General features: G+C 43.0%; 1 protein-coding gene across 1 annotated transcript in view; it reads right to left on the reverse strand.

Moving 5' to 3' along the window:
• The window catches only part of TRPM8 (transient receptor potential cation channel subfamily M member 8), a 42,953-nt gene that overhangs the window by 7,763 nt on the left and 13,510 nt on the right, over positions 1–21,680 (reverse strand). Inside the window, exons 8-20 of the mRNA XM_009285103.1 lie at positions 19,245–19,442; positions 16,721–16,823; positions 15,640–15,758; positions 15,010–15,300; positions 13,780–13,875; positions 12,730–12,859; positions 10,031–10,176; positions 9,186–9,298; positions 8,483–8,699; positions 3,890–3,981; positions 2,764–2,905; positions 950–1,121; positions 532–709 (exon numbers count right to left, since the gene is read on the reverse strand). Coding sequence (XP_009283378.1) covers positions 532–709; positions 950–1,121; positions 2,764–2,905; positions 3,890–3,981; positions 8,483–8,699; positions 9,186–9,298; positions 10,031–10,176; positions 12,730–12,859; positions 13,780–13,875; positions 15,010–15,300; positions 15,640–15,758; positions 16,721–16,823; positions 19,245–19,442 — 1,997 coding nt within the window. The remainder of the gene's footprint in view (positions 1–531; positions 710–949; positions 1,122–2,763; positions 2,906–3,889; positions 3,982–8,482; positions 8,700–9,185; positions 9,299–10,030; positions 10,177–12,729; positions 12,860–13,779; positions 13,876–15,009; positions 15,301–15,639; positions 15,759–16,720; positions 16,824–19,244; positions 19,443–21,680) is intronic.

Consider the following 21,680-nt stretch of genomic DNA (forward strand, 5'->3'; position numbering starts at 1 on the left):
GAACAATAAATAGCAGGTCCACCAGAGCAGTAACACACCCATCATCACCACACAGCAGTTCTGGTTAATAAAACCATAGTGTCATAAAAAGACTGCGATAACTCCTCATTTATTCAGTCCAGCAAGGTCAGTTGTGCAGCAACTCATACTTGGTAAAGCACTGACCCAGCTATCACCCCCTGTGTGAACCACTGGGGTTTGTACTAAGCCCACTGTGCAAAGGACGCTTAGAGAAGTAGTAAAAGGACAGGCAGCAATCCATCCCCAGGACATTGTACCAGTTTTGATCAGACTGCTGTGAGAAATGCTGAATAACCTTGCCTTTGTTCACCTTCCCACACCACCCTTCACTTGAGAGGTCTCTTTCAAGCTGGGAACCCTGTCCAGACTATTCCCAGCAATTCCTCTGCAAAAGACACAGGCAGAGTCCAAGGCCTGGCTTCCTGCTGTTTGCCAGGACTTCATTCCCTTTCTCAGAGGGATATTGATACAGAGACCACAAGCAAGTGATCACTCCCTTACATTACATACCCGAACATGGCCACAAGCAGGTTCACAAGGAGGATGTTAGTTGAGAGCATGTAAATGCAGACAAGGGGAATGGTAATCCACTCCGGGAAGCGGGGTTGGTTGTTGGCATCCAGCTCCACGCACAAGGGCTTGGATTCATTCCCAGAAAAGGTGCAGCGGTCAAAGTTGTAGGTGGTACCTCGGAGTGCAAAAGTGGAGAGGAAACAGTGAGCCTTCTCCCTCTCTTTCTGTTGGGTCCAGCCCCAGGTACTGCCACTGATCACAATACATGTGGCCTCCTCCTTCCCCACCTCCCCATCAGACATAAAACCTTGTCTTGTTGCTGCTTGGAGGAAAGGGGTCAATACAGGACTGGACAACCACTGAAAGGACAGAGCCTTCCACCCACCCAGGAGACATTCCCACAGAAGATAGCTACCGTCAACATCATCAGGGTACTGGCCAAACATAGCCAGGTATGGCTCGTAGATGACAGATCTAAATATCCACTCCCAGCGGTGCTCATTCTTCCTCAGGATGCCTTGCCTGGCCACACCAAAGGCCACCATCCACACAGCAAAGAGGAAGAGGAAGAAGAAGACATCTATCATCTGAAAAAGGACAACATGAAAACACATCAGAGCCCCACTGCATGCCTGTTGCAAGCCACACCTGGCTTTTTTTCCTCCCTGATTTGGTATTAGGGTGGAGAACAAATATCAGAAAAGCCTACACAAGTTAGTATCAGTTTAATGCAAGTTTTCAGATCACTGCTCCATAAATTTACAGTCACCAACACACACACACAAATAATCGACATTCCTACATAGGGAACTTCAAAAATGTTTATGCAACCATAAAACTAAGGCGCATTTCAGAATATAGGATATCCCCCTGGCATCAGACAGGCTCCACCCACAAAGCCAGATCCACATATAAAGACTATTTATGCAACAACTGTAGCTGCAGACCCTGCAGGCGAGTGTCAGGTGAAAGCAGCCACCACTTCTGAAAATGCCACTCTGGATGGCTTCAAACCAGTGATTATAGTCCAGACACTCTGGCTAACAGTTTCATGAATTTCTGGCTCTTAACAATATACAGATAACTGAAGACTGGTAATATCCCAGGTGAGCTTTCCCATTTGTTGCAGACCCACCTCCACTGAGATCTGCCCTTCCACTAGCCCCAAGCATCTTTATTATTAGACTTACTCAAAAACTCGTCCCTTTTGAAGAAGGCCAAACAAGACAAAGACGTACAGGAAACAATCCTGTGTTGTTGCTCGCATATCATAAGGCATTCTAGGACCAGGTAATCTCTAAACTTCAGCTTTGCAGCAGTGGTACAAGGCAAAATAAAGGCTTTCTGGGTAAGCTGCAGACCATGCTGTTACTCCCATTGTCACCACACAGCTGGTTTTTAAATTCCATATATGCCAATCCTTTGCTATGGCACAAGACAACCCAACCACTGCAGAAACGCAGAAAGACAGGGAAAACCTCTCCTAAGGACATCTAGCAATGCTCATTTCACGTGCCCTTTGAGTGCCATTCCTCAAACATTCCCTGTGTTGAGTGCACTTCAAATCTCTTTTCTTTGGAGTATATGTGTGTGTGCATGCAGAGGTATCACTGGAGGGAAGATCAGCTCCAGGTGACATGCACAGATTCAAGCAGACATACTCCAGTTCTCTAGTGCTCCTCATTCCCACACCTACAGCAAGCCATAGCTGTATTATATGGAATTCCACTCTCTTCCTATTACCTTTCCCAGTCTGCTAGCAAACATCCCCTCCAGCTACAAAGGACAGAATCAGCCCGGCCACTCCATGAGAGGCTCCTCACCACACGCTTCCCCAGTTCCTTGTGCAATGGATGCACGGGAAGACAGAAATCCTCCTCCTATACCATTTACCGTCATTGTCTTGTTTGGGGAATGCTCGCATGAGCAACAAGAGTGATGAAATATACCACTGAAACACTTGAGACATGTAAGACAAAAGTTACCAGGAAACAAATTTCCTCTTCTGTTCTTCAGCCTGATCTTTATTCTCTCCCTGTGCAGAGGGAGAGAAAAAGGCCCTGTTCTTAATTAGGTCCTATTTAAATCTTAATTAATCCTGTTTAGCAGATTTAAGAGAAGGAGAGAACTTGCTGCCATCATCAGAACAGTGGTGATTTTCACTCTTGAGGAAAAACAAGGCATCACATCATTTATTTAGACTCTCTTGAATAGCTGCCAGAATCTTACCATCCTCTGCAGCATAATAATTTTGGGTCCTAGATTCCTGCTAACTGTGAAAATATGGATCAGCCTCAGGGTAAAAACTATGTAGTCCAAACAGAAAATGACTCTCCCAGAATACCAAGAGCTTTCATCAGATGAGTGAAGCCTGATGGAGACAGTAAAAGAAAATGAAGAGAAGTGTTGGGTGAAGCATGCAGAAGTCAGGTAAAAACACACTGAAACACTGAAATGGTGAGTGGAAAATGAGTAACTGGAAAACAGAGCACAGCTGTCCAGGGCCCCATGCCCTCTCCCACCCACTCCCACCTGATGACAGGTGGTAGAACTGGTTGGTGCATGTCTTGTTTACACACTTCCTATCTTAGCTACATCATCGCTGTGTCTCCTCTTCCCCTCTAAAACTATTAACAGCAAAGAAATCTTGTACCTTTAGCTACTCCAACAGCCCTCCAAAAACATCACAGGGCAATGACCACTCTGCTGCACTAAGGCAACAAGACTAAGTTACAGCTGACTGAACAACTACACTGCAAAATGTGTTTCCATCATTTCTTTGTCATGATTGTTAACTCACCCATTCATGTAAAACAGCTTATGTGAGCTAATGACATTCTGTTAGACTATTGTAGGTACAGTTACAGTCCCCTTAAATACAACACACTAAAGCTCAAAGACTCCAGATTACCATACTAAATAGTCAATAATAGGAGCCAGGGAAAATCCCAAAGAACTTCTGCCTCTCTGAGATATTAGCCATCTTACCCTGCAACTTTGTCCGATATGCTCTATATAGCCAGTCTTGAAGGCATTGTCATGAAACCTAAGCCCATTTCAAACATCATCTTCTAAACATGCTCATTCAAACCTAACCTTTAACTCCAGGGATAGACTCAACTTCCATTAAACAAAAAAGAGAAAATATTGCATGCAGATGTTCCCTAATCACTTTATTTTATTTCTTTATTTGCTTTTACAGATTTATAGTCAAGACTTGGCAATATTTGGGGCCTTCATAAAGAACAGGGAGTTTCACAAACACATCATTTCCCAAAATCTCATTACAGGTTGTAGTCAAAACCCAGAAAGGAAGCAAAGCCGTAACATGGCCACAAGAAAAGATACTGCTCACCTGAACACAATCCCTGCTATGAAGTAGAAGATTGCTAGTGTATCCATAACATTCCACAGATCTGAGAAATACTTACTGCCATTCATGTACCACTGGAAAGGAAAAAGAGCAGAAAGTAACCACCACACAGCACTGGCCAGTGACACGGGGAGCTCATGCACCCTCCCCTCATCTCTCCCCACTGGATGTCCTCATGGGTAAGTATTCCACCCACTGCAATAGTAAGGATTGTTTCCTTGCCCAATTAATTTTTTGTCACACATAATAGGTACACCAGAGTTCAGATTGCTTTTAACTTCCCCAAAAAGAGGTGGTTTTTAATATATCCAGCAATGCCAGAAATTACTGGCAACATGTTTTTACCGTTAACTTCTAATAGGACTATGTGTCAAGATTTTCTATGTTTCGAGCTCCTTAACATATTTTCTCCTCCCATCCAGATGTCCTAGGCTGATGCTCTTGCACTGGGACCAGTTAAGCACATTGGTGACACAAACATTGCACCACGGTGCAGGTTACTGTGCTCAAAGGACATAACCCAACCGCACGGGTGCTTGTGCATGGGGAGAGGAAGGAACAGTCCTGACAAGAGCCAAGACTGATGTACTTAATGCTCACATGTGTATACACATGCTGCCAGGAGACCTCAAGGTAGATCCTGGTATGCTCCAGCAGAACTGCTGCCAAATGGGTCAAAGGAGCCTTGGTGTGACCCACTAAGAGCAGATGAAACACTGGGGGGAGGCAAGAGGGTCACTGTTTCGGGGCAGTTGAAGTATTCCAGCTTCTCTTTCTTCACAGAGCTCATTCAGTAATCTGTCCCTGGCTAAATGCACGTGCTTTTGATCAAAGATGCAGACTTAATTTATTCTTTTAATTACCTGGCTCCCTATTTCTGAATTGCAAGTCTAGTGAGAATCTCTGTCCATTCCCAGACTGACTGGTACCGCACCCTGGATCCAAAGTTGTGTAAGAACCAACTTCGGATCCAATTCAGAGATGACTCATTAGGACAAGTAGCTTAATCAGCAGAAACCTCCGCCAGGCCTGAAGAAATAGACTGAGTCCCTGATCATAATTCTTTTTAATTTTCATTGAAATAATCAAATCTTAGTAGAGTACTGGTCACTGAATCTCTCCATAACTGGCATATCCAAGGAAGGCAATTCTGCTCTCAGTACTTTTATGGGAAACAGAGATCAAGGGGAGTTTTCTTCTAAATGCAGAAGAAGCTATGAGTAGAGAGCCCCACTTTGCTATTGCAGTTGCACAATTGTATTTTCTTCACATGATGGCATGCATTGCTAAAGATGGACAGTTGTGGCAACCAAGGTGTCAGGCTCAAGATATTACCAGACACAATTTCAGCACCTTGGGACCCACACACACCTTTCTTACAACTTAAGGTACCAAAGGTTGAGCACTGAGTGGGGACAGCATGTCTGACACCCATGACATTGGGTTGTCTCTGTCTAGTAACTCCCTAAATTAAACATAAGTTGTCTTGCTATACATGACAGCGAAGTGGTGTTTTAAGTGAACAGCTAGATGCATATGGTCCAAATGCCTCTCACAAAGCAATAAGCATACCACTGCACTACAGCTGTATTACATGCAGCAGGTTTAAGCCTGATGCCTCTTCTATTAAGGGCACAATTGTGGATGGAGAAAAGGAAACAGCTTTTGGTCTAAAGCAGAAACAGAGAGAAAACAGAGGCAGATGCGTGTAAACAAGCGAGAACAACCGAGACTGCAGTGCAGTTCAGTCCTTCAAATATCAACCAGTTCCCATTGCTAAGAGTTAACGTGCACGGAGGTTCTGTCCAGATTCCTTCTCCATTTGAGAAAATAGGGCTTTCCTGCACACCCCACGAGGCTACCCACTCACCTGGCTGGAGGCTACATCCATGTGGCTAAGAAGATAGCAGGAAAAAGGCATCTCCGATTTCACTATTGCCATGACAGCTCTAAACAGGATATGAGAAAGTAGCTCCAGCTAGTTAAAAATCTCTAGGACCATCAGAAGTGAAAACAGTGCTGAGCCAGTGGCTTATGGTTCAGATGCAGTTCAGTTCTCCTGAACGGTGAAATAATCTGCTTTAAATTTGGAACAATGTCTAGTAGCTGTCACTTCCACAGACACACCACTCTCTAATCACAGGGCTGATTTCTCCCCAAAACTAGTTATCTGACTGCAGCAACTACAGTGGGACCCCAGGCAACATTACTCTTACTTTTCCTTCGATGTGAAAACAAAATCTGAGACATCCCTTTTTTTTTTTTTTTTAAATATTAAGGACACAGATACTATTTTGACTGCAGAGTTCGACCAATGCATACACAGTCTATCTCAGAGGAAGCCAGAGAGAAAGTTTCCTGAGAAGCTTAGAGGATTGGGACACTGCTCTGCGTTCTGTTCCTTAGCGAAATAGGTTTGAAGCCAGGACACTGGCTTAAGATAACTTTAAATCTTCAATAAAGTCTCTATTTTAGCTGCCTCCACTCCCACAATCAAATTGGTACAGTCTGGCCACCAGCTATTAAAGGGATTACTGGGATCTGAAGCTGTTCTACCTGCTCAGGGTAGTGAGAAATAGTGACATTGGTAGGAAAAAAAGGTTTATATCCCTAAGGCTTTCCCCAGGACTTTTGCTGGGTACGCACGGGAAGTGCAAGGACAGGTCCAGAGACACCAGAACCTAAATCAGCAGAAACAAACACTCCATTAGTGTTTTCATTGCAACAGAGTCTTTTACTTTTCCCCCATTTTCCTTAGCAAGTAAAGTTGCCTTAAAGAGGGTACCACCTTGACTATTAGAAAGGAAAAAGACCACACAGCAAGTTAAGCACAGTAACATCAACACTCAGCAATGTCATTTGAGCTCATGTAAGAAATGTTATTGCAGGGTGGCCTGATCCAGCAGATCACCCACAAACACTCATGTGGAGACTAATGCCTTACAGGACAATCAGAAAGCAGCACTGCACTGAAACCACACACCCATTTCTCTTCCGATTTCCCCAGCATCTTTCCACTATTCTGAACACTGACTGGTAGAGACCAGCTTGCCTGAAAACCAACATATTGCATATGTCTCCTTACATACGAAGTGAGAAGAATATCAACTATGCAGCTGGCTATAAAGGCAGTCCCGCACGCTGTTCCCACACCACGCCAGCACAAGCAATACAGGCAGTCCAAAGCTGGTCCTTGGGACTATGTGAAACTAGCAAAAACTGTATTTATGATTAAAAGATAAACAGATATGCGTAATGATATGTTGCTCATTGGTCAAAAAAAAAAAAAAAGGGGGTGGGATGTGGAGAAGAGAGGCAGGAATCACTTGATCTAGGGGTATGCATCCAGACAAATGCGTTAAATCTAACCTCCTATTCTCAATGGCTTTGGCAATCCAAGCCAAGCGTTCCTGAGAAATATCTCTACTGGCATCAGCTTATCAACACAGCCTCAAAGTCAATACACATTCCTGTTGGTGCATAGACACTGCAGCTATTATAAGGTATAAGGGGTATAAGTAGGCATTAAACATCAGGGGAAAAAAAATTTAAAAATATCCATTGTGCCTTGAGTTGCCTGAACATATCTACCAAGATGTGGTTCTCCTGTAACTTAGAAGCAGCCTTCACTGCCTTACGCTACTAGGAGGGGGAAAATCACAAGGCTTTTAATCTAGCACTAAACATTTTTGGTTTGCAAGCGCTGCCTACTTGTCTCACTTCATCACAAAGCAGAATGAAGACCAGCACGTAAAGGATCATCTCCAGGATGGTAGGTTCCTTCTGGAAATCCATAAGCAACACGTAGGCGAAGACCAACAGGAAAGCGATGTAGAAGATGACATTCCAGGAGAAGACCACAAAGGGGGAGGTGAAGAAAGACACATAATAAAGGAATAGTTTCTTACTCTTCTCCACAGGCTTTTTCCTAAGGAATTAAGAGAGGGAAAAGGTCTCAAAGCATAGCTTTTATGCCTGGAAACATTTGTGCTATCTGTCAAAATGAAAATTAGAAAGGTGCAAAGTCTAGCACAGGACATTACTTTAAAGGTAATGCCCTTCTGCATCCACTGACTTCAGGCACACAAGTAAATTGGCACATCTTAACTCCAGATCAGAGTGAGGACGGGATCTGTCAAAAGCTCATTCAGCCATTAAGGGGTGGGATGGAGAAGAGAGGCAGGAATCACTTGATCTAGGGGTATGCATCCAGACAAATGCGTTAAATCTAACCTCCTATTCTCAATGGCTTTGGCAATCCAAGCCAAGCGTTCCTGAGAAATATCTCTACTGGCATCAGCTTATCAACACAGCCTCAAAGTCAATACACATTCCTGTTGGTGCATAGACACTGCAGCTATTATAAGGTATAAGGGGTATAAGTAGGCATTAAACATCAGGGGAAAAAAAATTTAAAAATATCCATTGTGCCTTGAGTTGCCTGAACATATCTACCAAGATGTGGTTCTCCTGTAACTTAGAAGCAGCCTTCACTGCCTTACGCTACTAGGAGGGGGAAAATCACAAGGCTTTTAATCTAGCACTAAACATTTTTGGTTTGCAAGCGCTGCCTACTTGTCTCACTTCATCACAAAGCAGAATGAAGACCAGCACGTAAAGGATCATCTCCAGGATGGTAGGTTCCTTCTGGAAATCCATAAGCAACACGTAGGCGAAGACCAACAGGAAAGCGATGTAGAAGATGACATTCCAGGAGAAGACCACAAAGGGGGAGGTGAAGAAAGACACATAATAAAGGAATAGTTTCTTACTCTTCTCCACAGGCTTTTTCCTAAGGAATTAAGAGAGGGAAAAGGTCTCAAAGCATAGCTTTTATGCCTGGAAACATTTGTGCTATCTGTCAAAATGAAAATTAGAAAGGTGCAAAGTCTAGCACAGGACATTACTTTAAAGGTAATGCCCTTCTGCATCCACTGACTTCAGGCACACAAGTAAATTGGCACATCTTAACTCCAGATCAGAGTGAGGACGGGATCTGTCAAAAGCTCATTCAGCCATTAAATATCTTTATTTGAGAGTGATTGAACACTGGAACAGGTTCCCAGAGTGGCTGTGGAGCCTCCATCCTTGGAGATACTCAAAACCGCACTGGACAGTCCTGGGCAATCTGCTCTAGCTGACTCTGCTTTGAGAGCAGGGGGTTGGACTGGATGATCTCCAGAGGTCCCTTCCAGCCTGAATTGCCCTATGATTCTATGATTAACTGACTTGCTATACTTCTGCTAATGACTTTTTAATACTTCTGCCAGCTGATTACCTGAATGAGATGAAACCACAGCCTATTAAAGGGAAAAAGAACAGACACAGTATAATCTTCCAATTCTTAGTATCTCTTGAAATCTCTCCATACCACTGCTTGGAAAGGAAATTCTGCAGGGAAGAAGAACATATCCTCATTTGTTCTAGCAGCAACAAAATAACCTAGGAATGCTATTAGAGAACATTTGATTTGGAAAAAAAAACTTTGAGATTTCAATCAAATTAACTGGGATTCCTCTTTCAACAATACAGAAAGCTTTCTGCATCAGTAACAGTGTGCTCGTTCCTTAGTCTAGCCATCCTCCAATCCAGATGACAAGGAGTTCAAAGTGAGGCTGAGCAGGACTTGACCTGATTTATAAGGCACTTTACACTGGGCAGTACATCCATACTGTGCATACATGGGAGTTGTGCCAAGGGAGAAGTCACTTCAGGCAGTCTTTATCATCTAGCTCATTATGATTTACAGCTCTAAATCAAGTCTTCCCCTCCTGACTTAGCATTTGTGGGCAAATCAGCCACCTCCTATTTCCAGAAGAGGAGCCACACACCCTGTCCCCCACAGTCAGTGCTCTCTGGGATGCATTTCACGGCACTGCAGACACTGATCCTGTGAGCATGCTGCAGGACATGGCTATGCTGCCGCCGTGCAAAGCTCGGTGTTCAGGGGGCTGGGAAACCTTGCCCTGAGGCTCTCACTTCCACAAGAATAGTGTGTGAGCATTGGCCTTTCACAGACTGTTCACGTGGATGTAGCACTTTCACAGCAAGAATATTCACTTATTTTTTAAGCTACCCATATCACAAGAGTTACAGTAATCTGTGCACCTTCTTTTCACTGACCTGCACCCCTGGCTGTGCAATGAACTGCTGGTCTTTAGCTTCCACTGCCAGTTCCAGACAATTGCTTCCTCCCCAGGCTTCACAGGAATAGGTCAGCAGCTGCTCAGCTAGATCTTCATCATTGCTGTAGCACTCAGTGAACAGCTCTGGAGGAAAGAGGCAGCCCCACACTGAGCTCCAACTTCAGACTCAATTTCCCACCAACTTGGACGCAATTGTCTTCAGTGACTTCCAAAGTATAACATTTATGATATTAAAGCACGCAGATACAAGAACTCTTTCCACATTTTCAGCATGGTAAAACAACGTGTGCATTGCTTTACAACCCCACTTGCATGTATTAAGCTTTCATACAGAATTCATGTCTGGATGGAAAACTGTAATACTAAATCAGCTCACAGAGAGATAGCATTGAGTCCTGCACTAAAAAATTGAGTAAAAAATATGAACTTCTCCTACTCAAACGACTCAGTATATCTCCTTGTTTCATTTCTTTTCATTCATTTAGCACTGATCTAATGAGTTATAGTCAGTCTCAGTAGTCCCATATTAACAGTAGGGTTGAACAGCAACAGCAGAATCTGATGCTTTGTCACTGGGAAACACATTGCAAACATCATAGTTGTTTTAGAAGAGTCACGAGCATCTTATTCTGCCCATAGATTTTTGCCACTAACAATGCACGTAGAGTGAAAAATTATTTCTCTTTCCAGCTCTGGACGTTTCCCACTTGAAGGCAGTTCTGCTGGTGTAGCTGTGAGAGAGCACAACTGGCCTGAAGAACGATCCAGCCTCTTAGAAAACACACCAGCCTTCACTAGATTCACTTCTCTCCAACGGTACATTTTCCCAGGCATTTCACAAACAGCTGTGTTACCATGACTGTGAGGCTGCACAAATACAGCGATACTTTCGGCTGGTATTACTGCAATGTGCAGATAGATCTTGATAGACAGACTCCAATGGGACCTGTTCACTTCTAAACGTCTTGCTAAATAATCAGGCCTGAGGAATGTAGATACCTTTAAGAAAGTCTATTTAAGCAGTTTTTGCCTTGTGAATAGGAGATACTTTCTGGTAACAAGCAAGATATTTTCAGTGTGGCCTTGTGCCACTCCTTAGTGGATAGTGAAATAGCTTTGTAGTCATTCTGATATACACACAAATAAAAATAAAGCTAGAAGTTCAACAGGTCAATCTAGTCTCCGTGAGCCCCAGAAAAGGAACAAACGCGGTCTGCTTTTAGGAGCAATAAAACAATATCCATCTGTGGAGATTTTCAAGATTTGGCTAAATGAAGCCATGACTGAACTGATTTAGTCATGGTGGTAATACCACCTTAACGAGAATATTGGACTAGAGGCTTCCAGAAGCCTTTCCAGCAACATTTCTATGGTTTCCCTATTTGACCTGCAGGGCTATTGCACTTTAACTGTCACCTAATCTGATTTATGGTGATGACAGCAGATTGCTGGGCAGCAGTGCAGTTACAGATCCACTGTTTTCTGCATCAGGCAAGAGAACAAGGCTATAACCTGCAATAAAGCCCCAGAGGCAACACTGTAATGTATTTCCTTCCAAGCTTAGGAACCAAGGTCCTGCTCCACAGGGTGCACCACAGGTAAGCTTGAATTTGGAAGTTATGGGTACTACAAATTAATCCCTGCCCTGGTATCTGCCAATTGTGCTGGCTTTCATTTGTATGTTTCTCTGAATAATTTGCAGGGTAACTAGACACTTAGGAAACATCAGCATTATTGCTCAGGAAATGGAAGTCCTAAAAAAATAAGAACATCCCTCTGCTCTCCTGTCATCCATTACCCTCATTAAATAAGAAACTATTGGTCACTTCAGCCCATGAGATGCAGGGCTCAATTCTGAATTATTGACAGTCCTTGCAATAGGAGAAACTGAAGGTAATACAAAGGAAGAAAAATAACTGAGCTAGATCTGCATTCTCAATGAGCGACAGTATTGCTTGTCATCTTAGAATAAGGAAGGTATATGATTTTGCAGTTCAGAATTTAGGAATTCAATCCACTTTTTACCTGCAATTTATTCTCATGCCCCAAAAGTACTCCTGCAAATTTGAAGGGTGGCTTTTCTCAACCTGAATATTACCAGCACTCATGCAGAAAGCTTCTCTTATTCTACATTCTCCTTCCTATTTCTGGGCACCCTTCTTCTTCAACCTTGCCTTTAGAGCTAGGTAGCTTTTCTTCCCAATGAAAGGAATTCTCTACCCAAAAAAACCCCCACAATACCCACTTTTGGAGGCAAGCTGTTCAGACAGGACACACAGTTTCTACTGTGAACAGATGGTGTGGAAGAGATTTCCAAGCAGTAAAAACACATTTTGACATTGAAGGGAAGCATTTAATGTTGGATATCTAGTTTTCTAAATGAAGTTTTCTTTCTACTTCCTTTTGAGATGTCATTTCTCTTCTTTAAAATTCAGGCTGGATTTCTGGGCAGCATTTCAGGCAAATTGAATGAATTATCTTGCCTTGTATTTTGCTGAACAAAACCAGTAGGGTTATCAGTTTTGCTTTGCACAAAATAAAAACATCACTATGCAATCATTGGTACACACCAGACCTGGAGATTATTAAAACAAGTAATGTTCCAAGAAAGGAAACAATTTCCTGATCTCTGACCCCTCCTATTAAATTTCTGAAGGACTTAAAGAAGGCACTTACCTACTGCTCTTGTCTCATACTCATTAGCGAGTTCCTCAGACTCACCAGCAGCATTTATATCATTCTTCACCTTCGCCATGCTTTTCAGGAGCTTACTGGCCCCAAGGGCTGCCAAAGTGCAACCTCTTGTCTGTGGAGAGAGAGTTAAGTCATGCAAAGCCCTCTGCGAAGGGAATGTAATATACTCTTTAAAAATTACTCCCCTTTTTTTTGCAGCTGCTCAGTTCCCAGTCAATACTGGCAGATGAAGATCCAGTTCCACAAAACGAATGGTAACCATCAGTTACCGTTTGATGGTAACTGGTTTGATTAGAACTTTGTGACCAGTCTGAAAAGGTCTTGTGTTTAATAGTTACATATCAGCTTTGCATCTCTGGCTGAAGATTCACAAAGGAGGGTCTGCTCTGTCACGAGCTACACTACCATTTTCACTGTCCACCAGTCTGGACCAGTTGAGTGTACCCAGAACTGCCCAGACTACGTAGATGTTTTGAATGGAACAGACTAACACGTGCAGTGAAGAAGCACTCTGTTTTGGACACGCAGACCAACGTGCATCCACACGTACAGGGAAGAAGCATTCTGTTTCGGACACAAAGACCAATGTGAGCAGGAGCATCCATTAGCTTTGCTTGCATTAACCTCACATTTACAGCCTGCAAGTTATGTATTTGATACAATCATCACTAAATGTACTGTCTAATCAAAATTAGAAATGGATTTCAATCAAATACCTGGGATCAGAACACATCCATATTGTGGAATGGGTGGGAACTCAGCATCCAAGCTTGAACACAGATGAGAACATAGAACTATAGGTAAATGCTAGCTTGGACTGCTGACTCACACGGGACATCAGGAAACGAAAGTATGAAATCCACACCCAAACACAAAATGTGTAGTTTAAACCTACTTACAGAGTCATCTAGCAATTCTCTCTTGTGGTTTTGTGTTTGAAGATGGATCCAGAGCCTTCAAAGGCCTACAAACCAAAGACAAGGAACAGCACTGCACTGTTTGCAAAGAGGAATAAAGGACAATTCAACTTACTTGCTCCCAAATGACTTTAGACAACTCTTTCTTGTTCTGAAGAACTGACCAAATAAACAGAGCTTGCAACGGGTGCCTTGTGATAGGACACTCATCCTGAAAGAAAGAGCAACAACTCCTCAGACCTAAGCTCACCAAACTGTTTTCAACTGGAACAAATCCTAGCCTACCACTCTCCTGTTTTCATATTTTCTTCCTTTTACAGCCAGCCCACCAATCCTCTCTCTCAGCTATCTGGCACTTGTCATATACTAATGTAAGTTAGGTTGTATTTTATATTTATATTAAAGCCTTATATTTTCCTATTTGATGTGGAAGAATCAGCCTCCCTGTTTTTCCTAAAGTTGGCACTAAAGGACATTTGGGTGAAAGTCATTTTCTGCAGTTCAGATAGATAGCCTCATTCATGGTTTGACTTTGTGTTTAGAGAACACAGATTAACATCCTCTAAAAGGAATACTAACTTTATACCAATATGACTTTTGTGTTTAAGCAAGACCCTGAAGTTCACAAAAACTTAAACAGAGAGGAATTTCTATACCACCATCTTCTTTGCATTAGAGCAGTTAGCACCTGGAGATGGCAAAGCCGTCACAGAATGACTCCTGAGCAAGAAAACTTAAGAACCACAAGCTTTGGTGGAAACTCTCAAAGCTAACCAGCATGTTCAAGCCAAGCTTCCCCCGAATGTCACATGTGTTGCATTGCATCTCTGAAGTCAACAGCTGATTTCAAAAGTTTCCTATCTGATGCCTGAGCTCCAGTTTTGAAACTCAGATCTGGATCTGATGTTTGCACCTACTGTGCTGTGATAACTAAGAAGTCTGGTTCTACTTGACAATGAAATAAAGTCCAGAAGGTGCTTGACACCCTTGCAACAAGCAAGGTTTAAGATACAAGAGTCTGTACCAAAATGTAAGAGTCCAAATTCTTCATGCCCAGCTGGCACCTCTGTACCAGACTCTGAATTTACATTGGTGTAAATTACAAGCATAAGTAGAGCATCGATTGCTCTAAAAGAAAATATTTTAACTCAACACCCAAACAAACTCACCCATTTTTCTTGTAGTTAAATGACCCTTACATGTGTTTGTAAAATGGGGCAGTATGTTAAATGTAAAACAAGGCTGAGACTGTTAAAGCAAATCCTGCTGTACCAGAAACAAAACATAATTTTTGTTATTTCCTTTCAGGGGACGCACAGTGGAATCAAACTGTTTCATCACTTACTGAAAGGTGTATCTCCATCTCATCCTTGCTATTTTTGTCATCTCTTTTGAGACCTCTTCGGAAGTCTTCAACCATCTTCCACGCAAATGTGAGGAGTGCATCGTTATAGGAGTTCTTTGCGATCTGCAGGTTCTTGAACACCAGACTGCTGAAGTTTTTCGTGTACAGCTCTCTAAGGACCTCTGTGGTAAGAAACTTCCTCAGATTCAAGCCATTTTCCAGGAAGAGACGGACAAATTTGGGCCTGTCTTTCACTAGGGCTGTGAACATGACATCCTGTAGGTCAGCAGACTAGGAAGAAATGGAAAAGCAGTATTAGGGAGCACGTGAGACAAGTAAAGCTTACCTAAGGGCCTGACACATGTGGCTAACTGCCACATTTTTCTTCATGCCGCCACATTTTCATCAGAATCAGTTTTTTCTGTATGCAATTGCCTTTGTTAGATGGCCTAGAGTACTTCTGGCATGGGCAGATAACATTTGCAATCAGTGATGTCAGTGCAAGGAGGAATAGACACTCTTACTTATCATCACAGAGGTTGGGGTGCTGAGATAGTGGCTGCTGTTATGTCTCTCTTCCCTCTGCTCCCCTGTCCCACGTCACTGTACTCAGACAGAAGTGGTCTGTACCTCCCAGTTTCGGTCATTGGTGAAGATCTCATCACTGGCCAGGTCCAACTGGTTCCACTCCAGCAGCAGCTTCAGCTGCCCGTTCCAGTTATCTCTGTCATGTTCATTGGTGCTGAAAGCTGTAGAGGAGGAACAATCCTCTAGTAAAAGACCAGAGACAAAAGAGCTTCTTGGCATACTTACTCATCTCTGCTTTTCACACTCTACCTGACAAGACCCCTACCAAGTGTCTTTCCCCAGACTCATGCGCATCTTCCTGATCGGGTTTTAGAGGATGCTGGAGGCTCAGAGACATATTTATGGTCCAACATAGGCCACAAACGAGCTGCTAGGAGCACCTCATCAACCAAAATCAGCACAACATTTCCTTTAGGCTCCTCAGTGTCCTGCATCCTCTACACAAAAGAAATACTGCAGAATTCCCAATAGGTACCTACACAAGAAGTGTCATGAGAAGTTGTAACGTTCATAGGCTTTCTCCATGCACAAACAGGAAAATGAGGTCAGCCCAGGAACCTTCACCGAGTACCAGTTCTGTTCTGCTGGAGTAGTAGAGAGCCCAGGTCTGAATTACTCGTGGTAGCAAGCCACTGGGATTTGAAAGAGTTAGGAAGCAGCCCTGCACATTGACTGTTAATTAACTGGATACTTCTCTCCCTGCTGAATGCCATTCAAACCTCTTCAATCCACATATACCAAAGATACTTGATTTTATATTGCAGGATGCTGAGTAATCCACTTCTGCAGTATAACCAGAAAAGATCCTTTGCTTGGCTTTCCTGACTCCCTGTTGTGTTGCATACTTGCGTGCTACTCTCAGAGATGCTATCCCAGCATCCCCAAAGCTCTGCTGAATGCCTTCCCGATTATCTGGACTGGGTTTTGATCTCACCCACGCTAACAGATCCCATAACGCTGCTGTAGGCTGTCCATACCACTTCAGATGAAGACAAACTCCACACTGTGGCAGGAGTTTAACTCTAGAGAGATGGCACTGTTCTAGGGAAGGCTGTTGTAGAAAATAGCCATCTTTTTCTGTCTATTAAAAACAAAAACAAAACACAAAAAAACAATCACTTGCCTTTGTACAGAGCAAAAGAAATGGCATTGCTCACAATTTCATCTCCAGCTTCTTCTATTTTGATAACTGTCAGTAAATGAGGGTTCTCGAGGACTTCTTTGATCTACAAAAAAGAAAAAAGTTTCATTTCAAAGCAAACTAGGCTGTTTAGTAGTTGATCTCCTAGAGCATCTTTAAAGGAAATTTCTCCTCACATTGCGGCAAATCTGCTTCTCATCAGTCCTATTTCCACATACAGTTAAAATTTAATCAAGTCCAGATAGAAGTAGATAATGAGATTTAAAGTCACCAAAGTACAAGACTAATTATCCTCTGAACATACAGCAAATAACTGTGATTCCTTCTATGTAGAACACCATAACCAAAAATACATAATCTCAGTAATTAGAAACTACTCATAAAGAAAAAACAGATTGTGACAGCGCAAGTTTCAACAAATGTCTAGAAGTTTATTAGAGAACAGTTTCTACCTCCTTGTGCTTTGTCAAAAACAGAGATCATTTCTCACATAACCAAGCCTTATAAAGTTACTTTCATTCTAGGACATAGAAAACAAATAATCTTAGCCATTCTTGACCGCAGGACGAGGTACGCTCCAAGGCAGCTCAGCAAAAGTTGTGAAAATTGTGGCCTCGTTTCCCAAACAGGGAAAACTGCCTTCAGCAGCTCCACACTCCCCAGTGCAGAGCTCCTTCTGGAAACCAGAGGCTGCTCAGAGGGCAGTTCCTCCTCTTCAGGTTTGAACGCCACAGCCTCCAAGCTCAAAGTGCGAGTTCAGACTCGGTTTCTGTAGGACTGTCTCTGCAAAAGGCCATGCCCTATTCCTGCCCTCTTTCCTGTAAACTTCTTAATACAGAAGCAGAAAATTGTTGAGGTTATAAGATGGCTCTGGAGATCCCACTGCTCAAAACAGGGTCAAGCAGAGCAGGTTGCCCAGTGGAACTTGCAGGTTGACCCATGGACATTCTGCCAAGCTCTGACCAAGAGTTTTGACTCAGGCCTTACCAGAAACAATAGCTCCTTAAACTTCAATAGCAGAAGCTTTGTTTGGTTTATATCAAAGAAAATACACATAGGAGTTTGAGTGTCTGAATTCCTCTCCAGGGTCTGCAAACAACTTGCAATGGTACATTCATAAAAAAATACAAAATAGAAAAGTTAAAGGAGGGGGCCATAAAGCTGAGAGAAGGGGCCTTAAGTGTACAGGAAGCAATATAACATTTTCCATCCCCCATTATGGACTTCAACTGAGGTTTGAATATGCAATCACTCCCGACTCCCTGCTCCCCCCTGTGAGTGTGGGTAGGAGATAATTAACCAAGAGAGGAAAACAGAATCAGACCCCAGTATAAAGCATTGGGCAGTTAATTGAGAAAGTCAATTAGCTCAAGTTAATGGATTGTTCAGTGAGCTGAAGTGTTGTTGGAACTAAGACTTCTGAAAAATAACAGAACATTAAGATTTTTCTGAAGCTCCATTTTCCTCTGTTCCTATTAAGGAGAGCAGAAGTATACCTAAGACCAGATCCATCTGAAGGTCAGGTAACCAGAGAGTTACAACAGTTTCCTGACACTGGCCCAAGCAACCCAAGATAGCAGATGCTCTCCTTAGTTCTCCAGTTTCCCCAGCCTCCAAAAAACACTCTTGTAATAAACAGTTACATATGGGATGACAATGGTGACTACATCCTGAAGGCTCTAACTCTGGTCAAAGAGGCAAAGAAAAGCAAAAGAAGAATTTGCTGGTGTACGTACAGTGTCGTACCTTCAACTGCATCCCATGTACACAGTACTAGTAAGTCAACGCTTTGTTTAGTGACAGCGTCCCAATGGAGATGGTGTAGAGATGCTGCTGTGATGAAATATTGACCAAGCAAGCTGCTAGTCCTAAAGGCCCCACTCCTAGTCTGTAAGGGAAATCTGTCCTGCCTGATATCTTAAGGGATGCGAGAAGACAGACAAAAAACTTTCGGAACAAATGAGAGAATCCTGAAGTAGATTCGCTAAAATTTGAAAGTCTGTGGGGTAGCAGTGATAACCCTTTGTCCCTGAGCAATCCAGCAGGATTTAGCAGTGCGAGGCCTGATTCAGCAAATATCCAATTCCTCCGCCTTCACAAAGCATGCAAGGGAATTGCGACACCAACCAGCACACCAGCCAAGAGACACATCCAGCAGGAATTGCAAGTATCCAGGGAGTAGACTGTTACAAAACATCTGGCCTTAGCTCTCCTGTGCCCAGACCTAAACCCAGACACGTGATGCCTTTCCAAAATAATGCAGTTCCCTGCCCCTTTTGTTCCAATCCCTATAAAATAGAAGAGTTTGGAATTTTTCTTTTTTAAATCCTGTTAAACGCACACCTTAGGGATATGTCATGGCAAGGAGCCCCGCGCATCCTACAGGTATCACCAGATGATAGCAACATCCCTGATCTGGAAGTCACTGGTTGCTCCTGACCTCCAGTTTCCTCTACCCTGCTCCCATTTTCAGGCTCGCTAGCTCCCTGCAGTAGCACACACTTACCCATTTGATCCAGCTTTCAGTCTCCTCTTCCGACAGCCTTGAAATGGTGTGAGGCAGATACCTGAGCAAGCTCTCCTTGACACACGAAGAAGCAAGAGTGCCTTCTGCCTCCATCAAGCTAGCGATAACATCAGCAATCCGGCCAGAGCCTTCCACCACAACACAGGGAATCTTACTCTTGATGGCCACATTGATAGACTAGGAAGCCAAAGAGGGAGAGGTGATCACTTGAAGCATGACTGTGTTATTAGAGTCTACTATTCAGTAAGAAAGCCTGGAGATTGTAGGTTTGACTTTGGCGAGAAAAACAGAAACCCATGGTCCAGAGTAGTATTTTCTTACTACCCACTGATACCTTACCAATGACAACTCTTTAAAACCACATTCATCTAATGACAGAGGACTGTGAAGAGCCCCACAGAAACTGAGGGACAGAAATCACCATCTGCCAAATTTTAGATTTGATTAGCAGATCAGGAAAATTGCCAAGTGGAAATGGCATTCAGGACACATTACAACACCGCCTAGCTACAGTCACTGCTGTTTTATGGCACAGCATTGCTCAAGTAACACCACAGCTGAGTACAAGGGCTCTGGCTTTATTTGCTGGAGATGCAAGCAGCAGTCTTTTACACAGAGATCACTTCTGTAGCATCATGAGAACATCAAACTACAATGTTACTGAATGTCTCCAAGTAGCTACTTATGTGATTTCTCACACAGCAATGTTGTACACGGCTTATCAGCAAGAAAATAAAAGGTGTTGAAATCATGATGGAAGGACCATTAGCCCTCCTGTTGCAAAGACCACAACAGGAGACATTTATTTCATTTGCATCACTACCGTTGAGAACACAGTCACCAGAATATAAACTGTCTGCCAGCAAATTGTACAAAAGGAGTCAACGCAAGTTATCATCAACCACTGGAAAGACAGAACGTCTAATAGCTATCTGAACAGTTTCGTGAGAACAAAAAATTCAATCTGGAGTCATGAAAACTGTGAGCACGTTACTCCCGTCAATTGGATAGTGGGTCCGTAACAAAAGCAAGGTGTTTTTTCTTACCAACTAGATCAAAGTGGTTTTCTTAAGAAGGGTCCAGGTAAAGTGCATGTTTTATATCACAGGGAGTTTAAAAGAGAAGCTTGAAACAGTTTTACTTCTCCACTGCTAAAGCTGATTCCTGTCATCATGCACAAGTCACAGAAGCTGAGAAAAAGGGAGCCTTTCCTGGCCAACACCACGAAGATCAAGGCATGGCAAGGACAGACTTCCACAGCATGGAACCTGCTGTGTCACTTTGGGCTGATCAGAGACTCTATTTACTCCTTGAGAGGATGGCTTCACCTACAAATGAGTGAGAAGGCAGACACGAATGTCTCCATGTACTAGTAACACCAATAAATAGCCAAGAGAATGGCCTGAACCCTTAATTGAACTATCATCCAGTTACTTTTCAGAGGAACCTCTTGCCAGGAATTACGCATTTGATTTAACAAGGTTTTTATTCATTCTGATTAGATAGCTAGTAAGTCTGTGTTATGTATCATTTGTTAACAGTGGGTTTGAGGTCTCCATAATATACCTGTAATCACAAGGCTGCCCAAGTAACTACACTGCATGGCATATAGAAACAGCTCCTTCAGTGATGGCCAAATCCTCTCGTAAACATTGGTAATTTCGAACTAAAAGGAGAGACGGGCATATTCAACATGTCACTTTCAGCAAAGCTTTGCTCTAAAGCCTGAATGGATGCTTTAGTTTCATCTTAGGACCTCTGATTAACACATTGAGCTCTGCATCTGTATTCATCTACAATCTACCTGTGGGCAAAGCTAAAATTAATCATGTGAATGGAACCAAAACACCCAGGAAACATACAGGGAGGCTGGGATAATGATCTGAAATTTCACAGAGTGGTTCAGACTAATTGATTAATGTTAGCAATGAAGTGGTAACAGAGACTGTGCTTTGAATTCACATTGTTTGTCATCCTGACAGGCAAACCAGTTTGATTAGCCTCAATATTAACAGCGTAGCTCTGGTCAGAACAGGTAGTACCAAGGTCAGCTCTTCAAAAGAGATAATTATAACTATCACCCTGCTTCAATTTTACTGACTCAAACACTGACATACTCCCTTCATTGTATCCTACCCTCTTGCAAAACCCAGCCCCTTTCCCAGCTCCTTCTCAAGGTCCTTCAGCCCAGGCTACATCAGCTCTTCTTCTTGCTGTTAGTCAGAGCCGTCTCGTCCTCACTGTTACTGTTCCTTTCCCACACAGCCTGATTGCACACCCCCTCACTTTGAATTCCCTGGTGCCAGTCCCTTTGCTCCCTCAGCCCCACCCTCCTCGCTCAGGCCACTCATCATCACTCCTGCAAGGTGAAGGGGAAAGTAACAATTCTGTTATTTAACACTGAGACAGATCTAG

The sequence above is a fragment of the Aptenodytes forsteri genome, unplaced genomic scaffold (assembly GCF_000699145.1).
Source record: "Aptenodytes forsteri isolate BGI_AS27 unplaced genomic scaffold, ASM69914v1 Scaffold264, whole genome shotgun sequence".
Classification (NCBI taxonomy): domain Eukaryota; kingdom Metazoa; phylum Chordata; class Aves; order Sphenisciformes; family Spheniscidae; genus Aptenodytes; species Aptenodytes forsteri.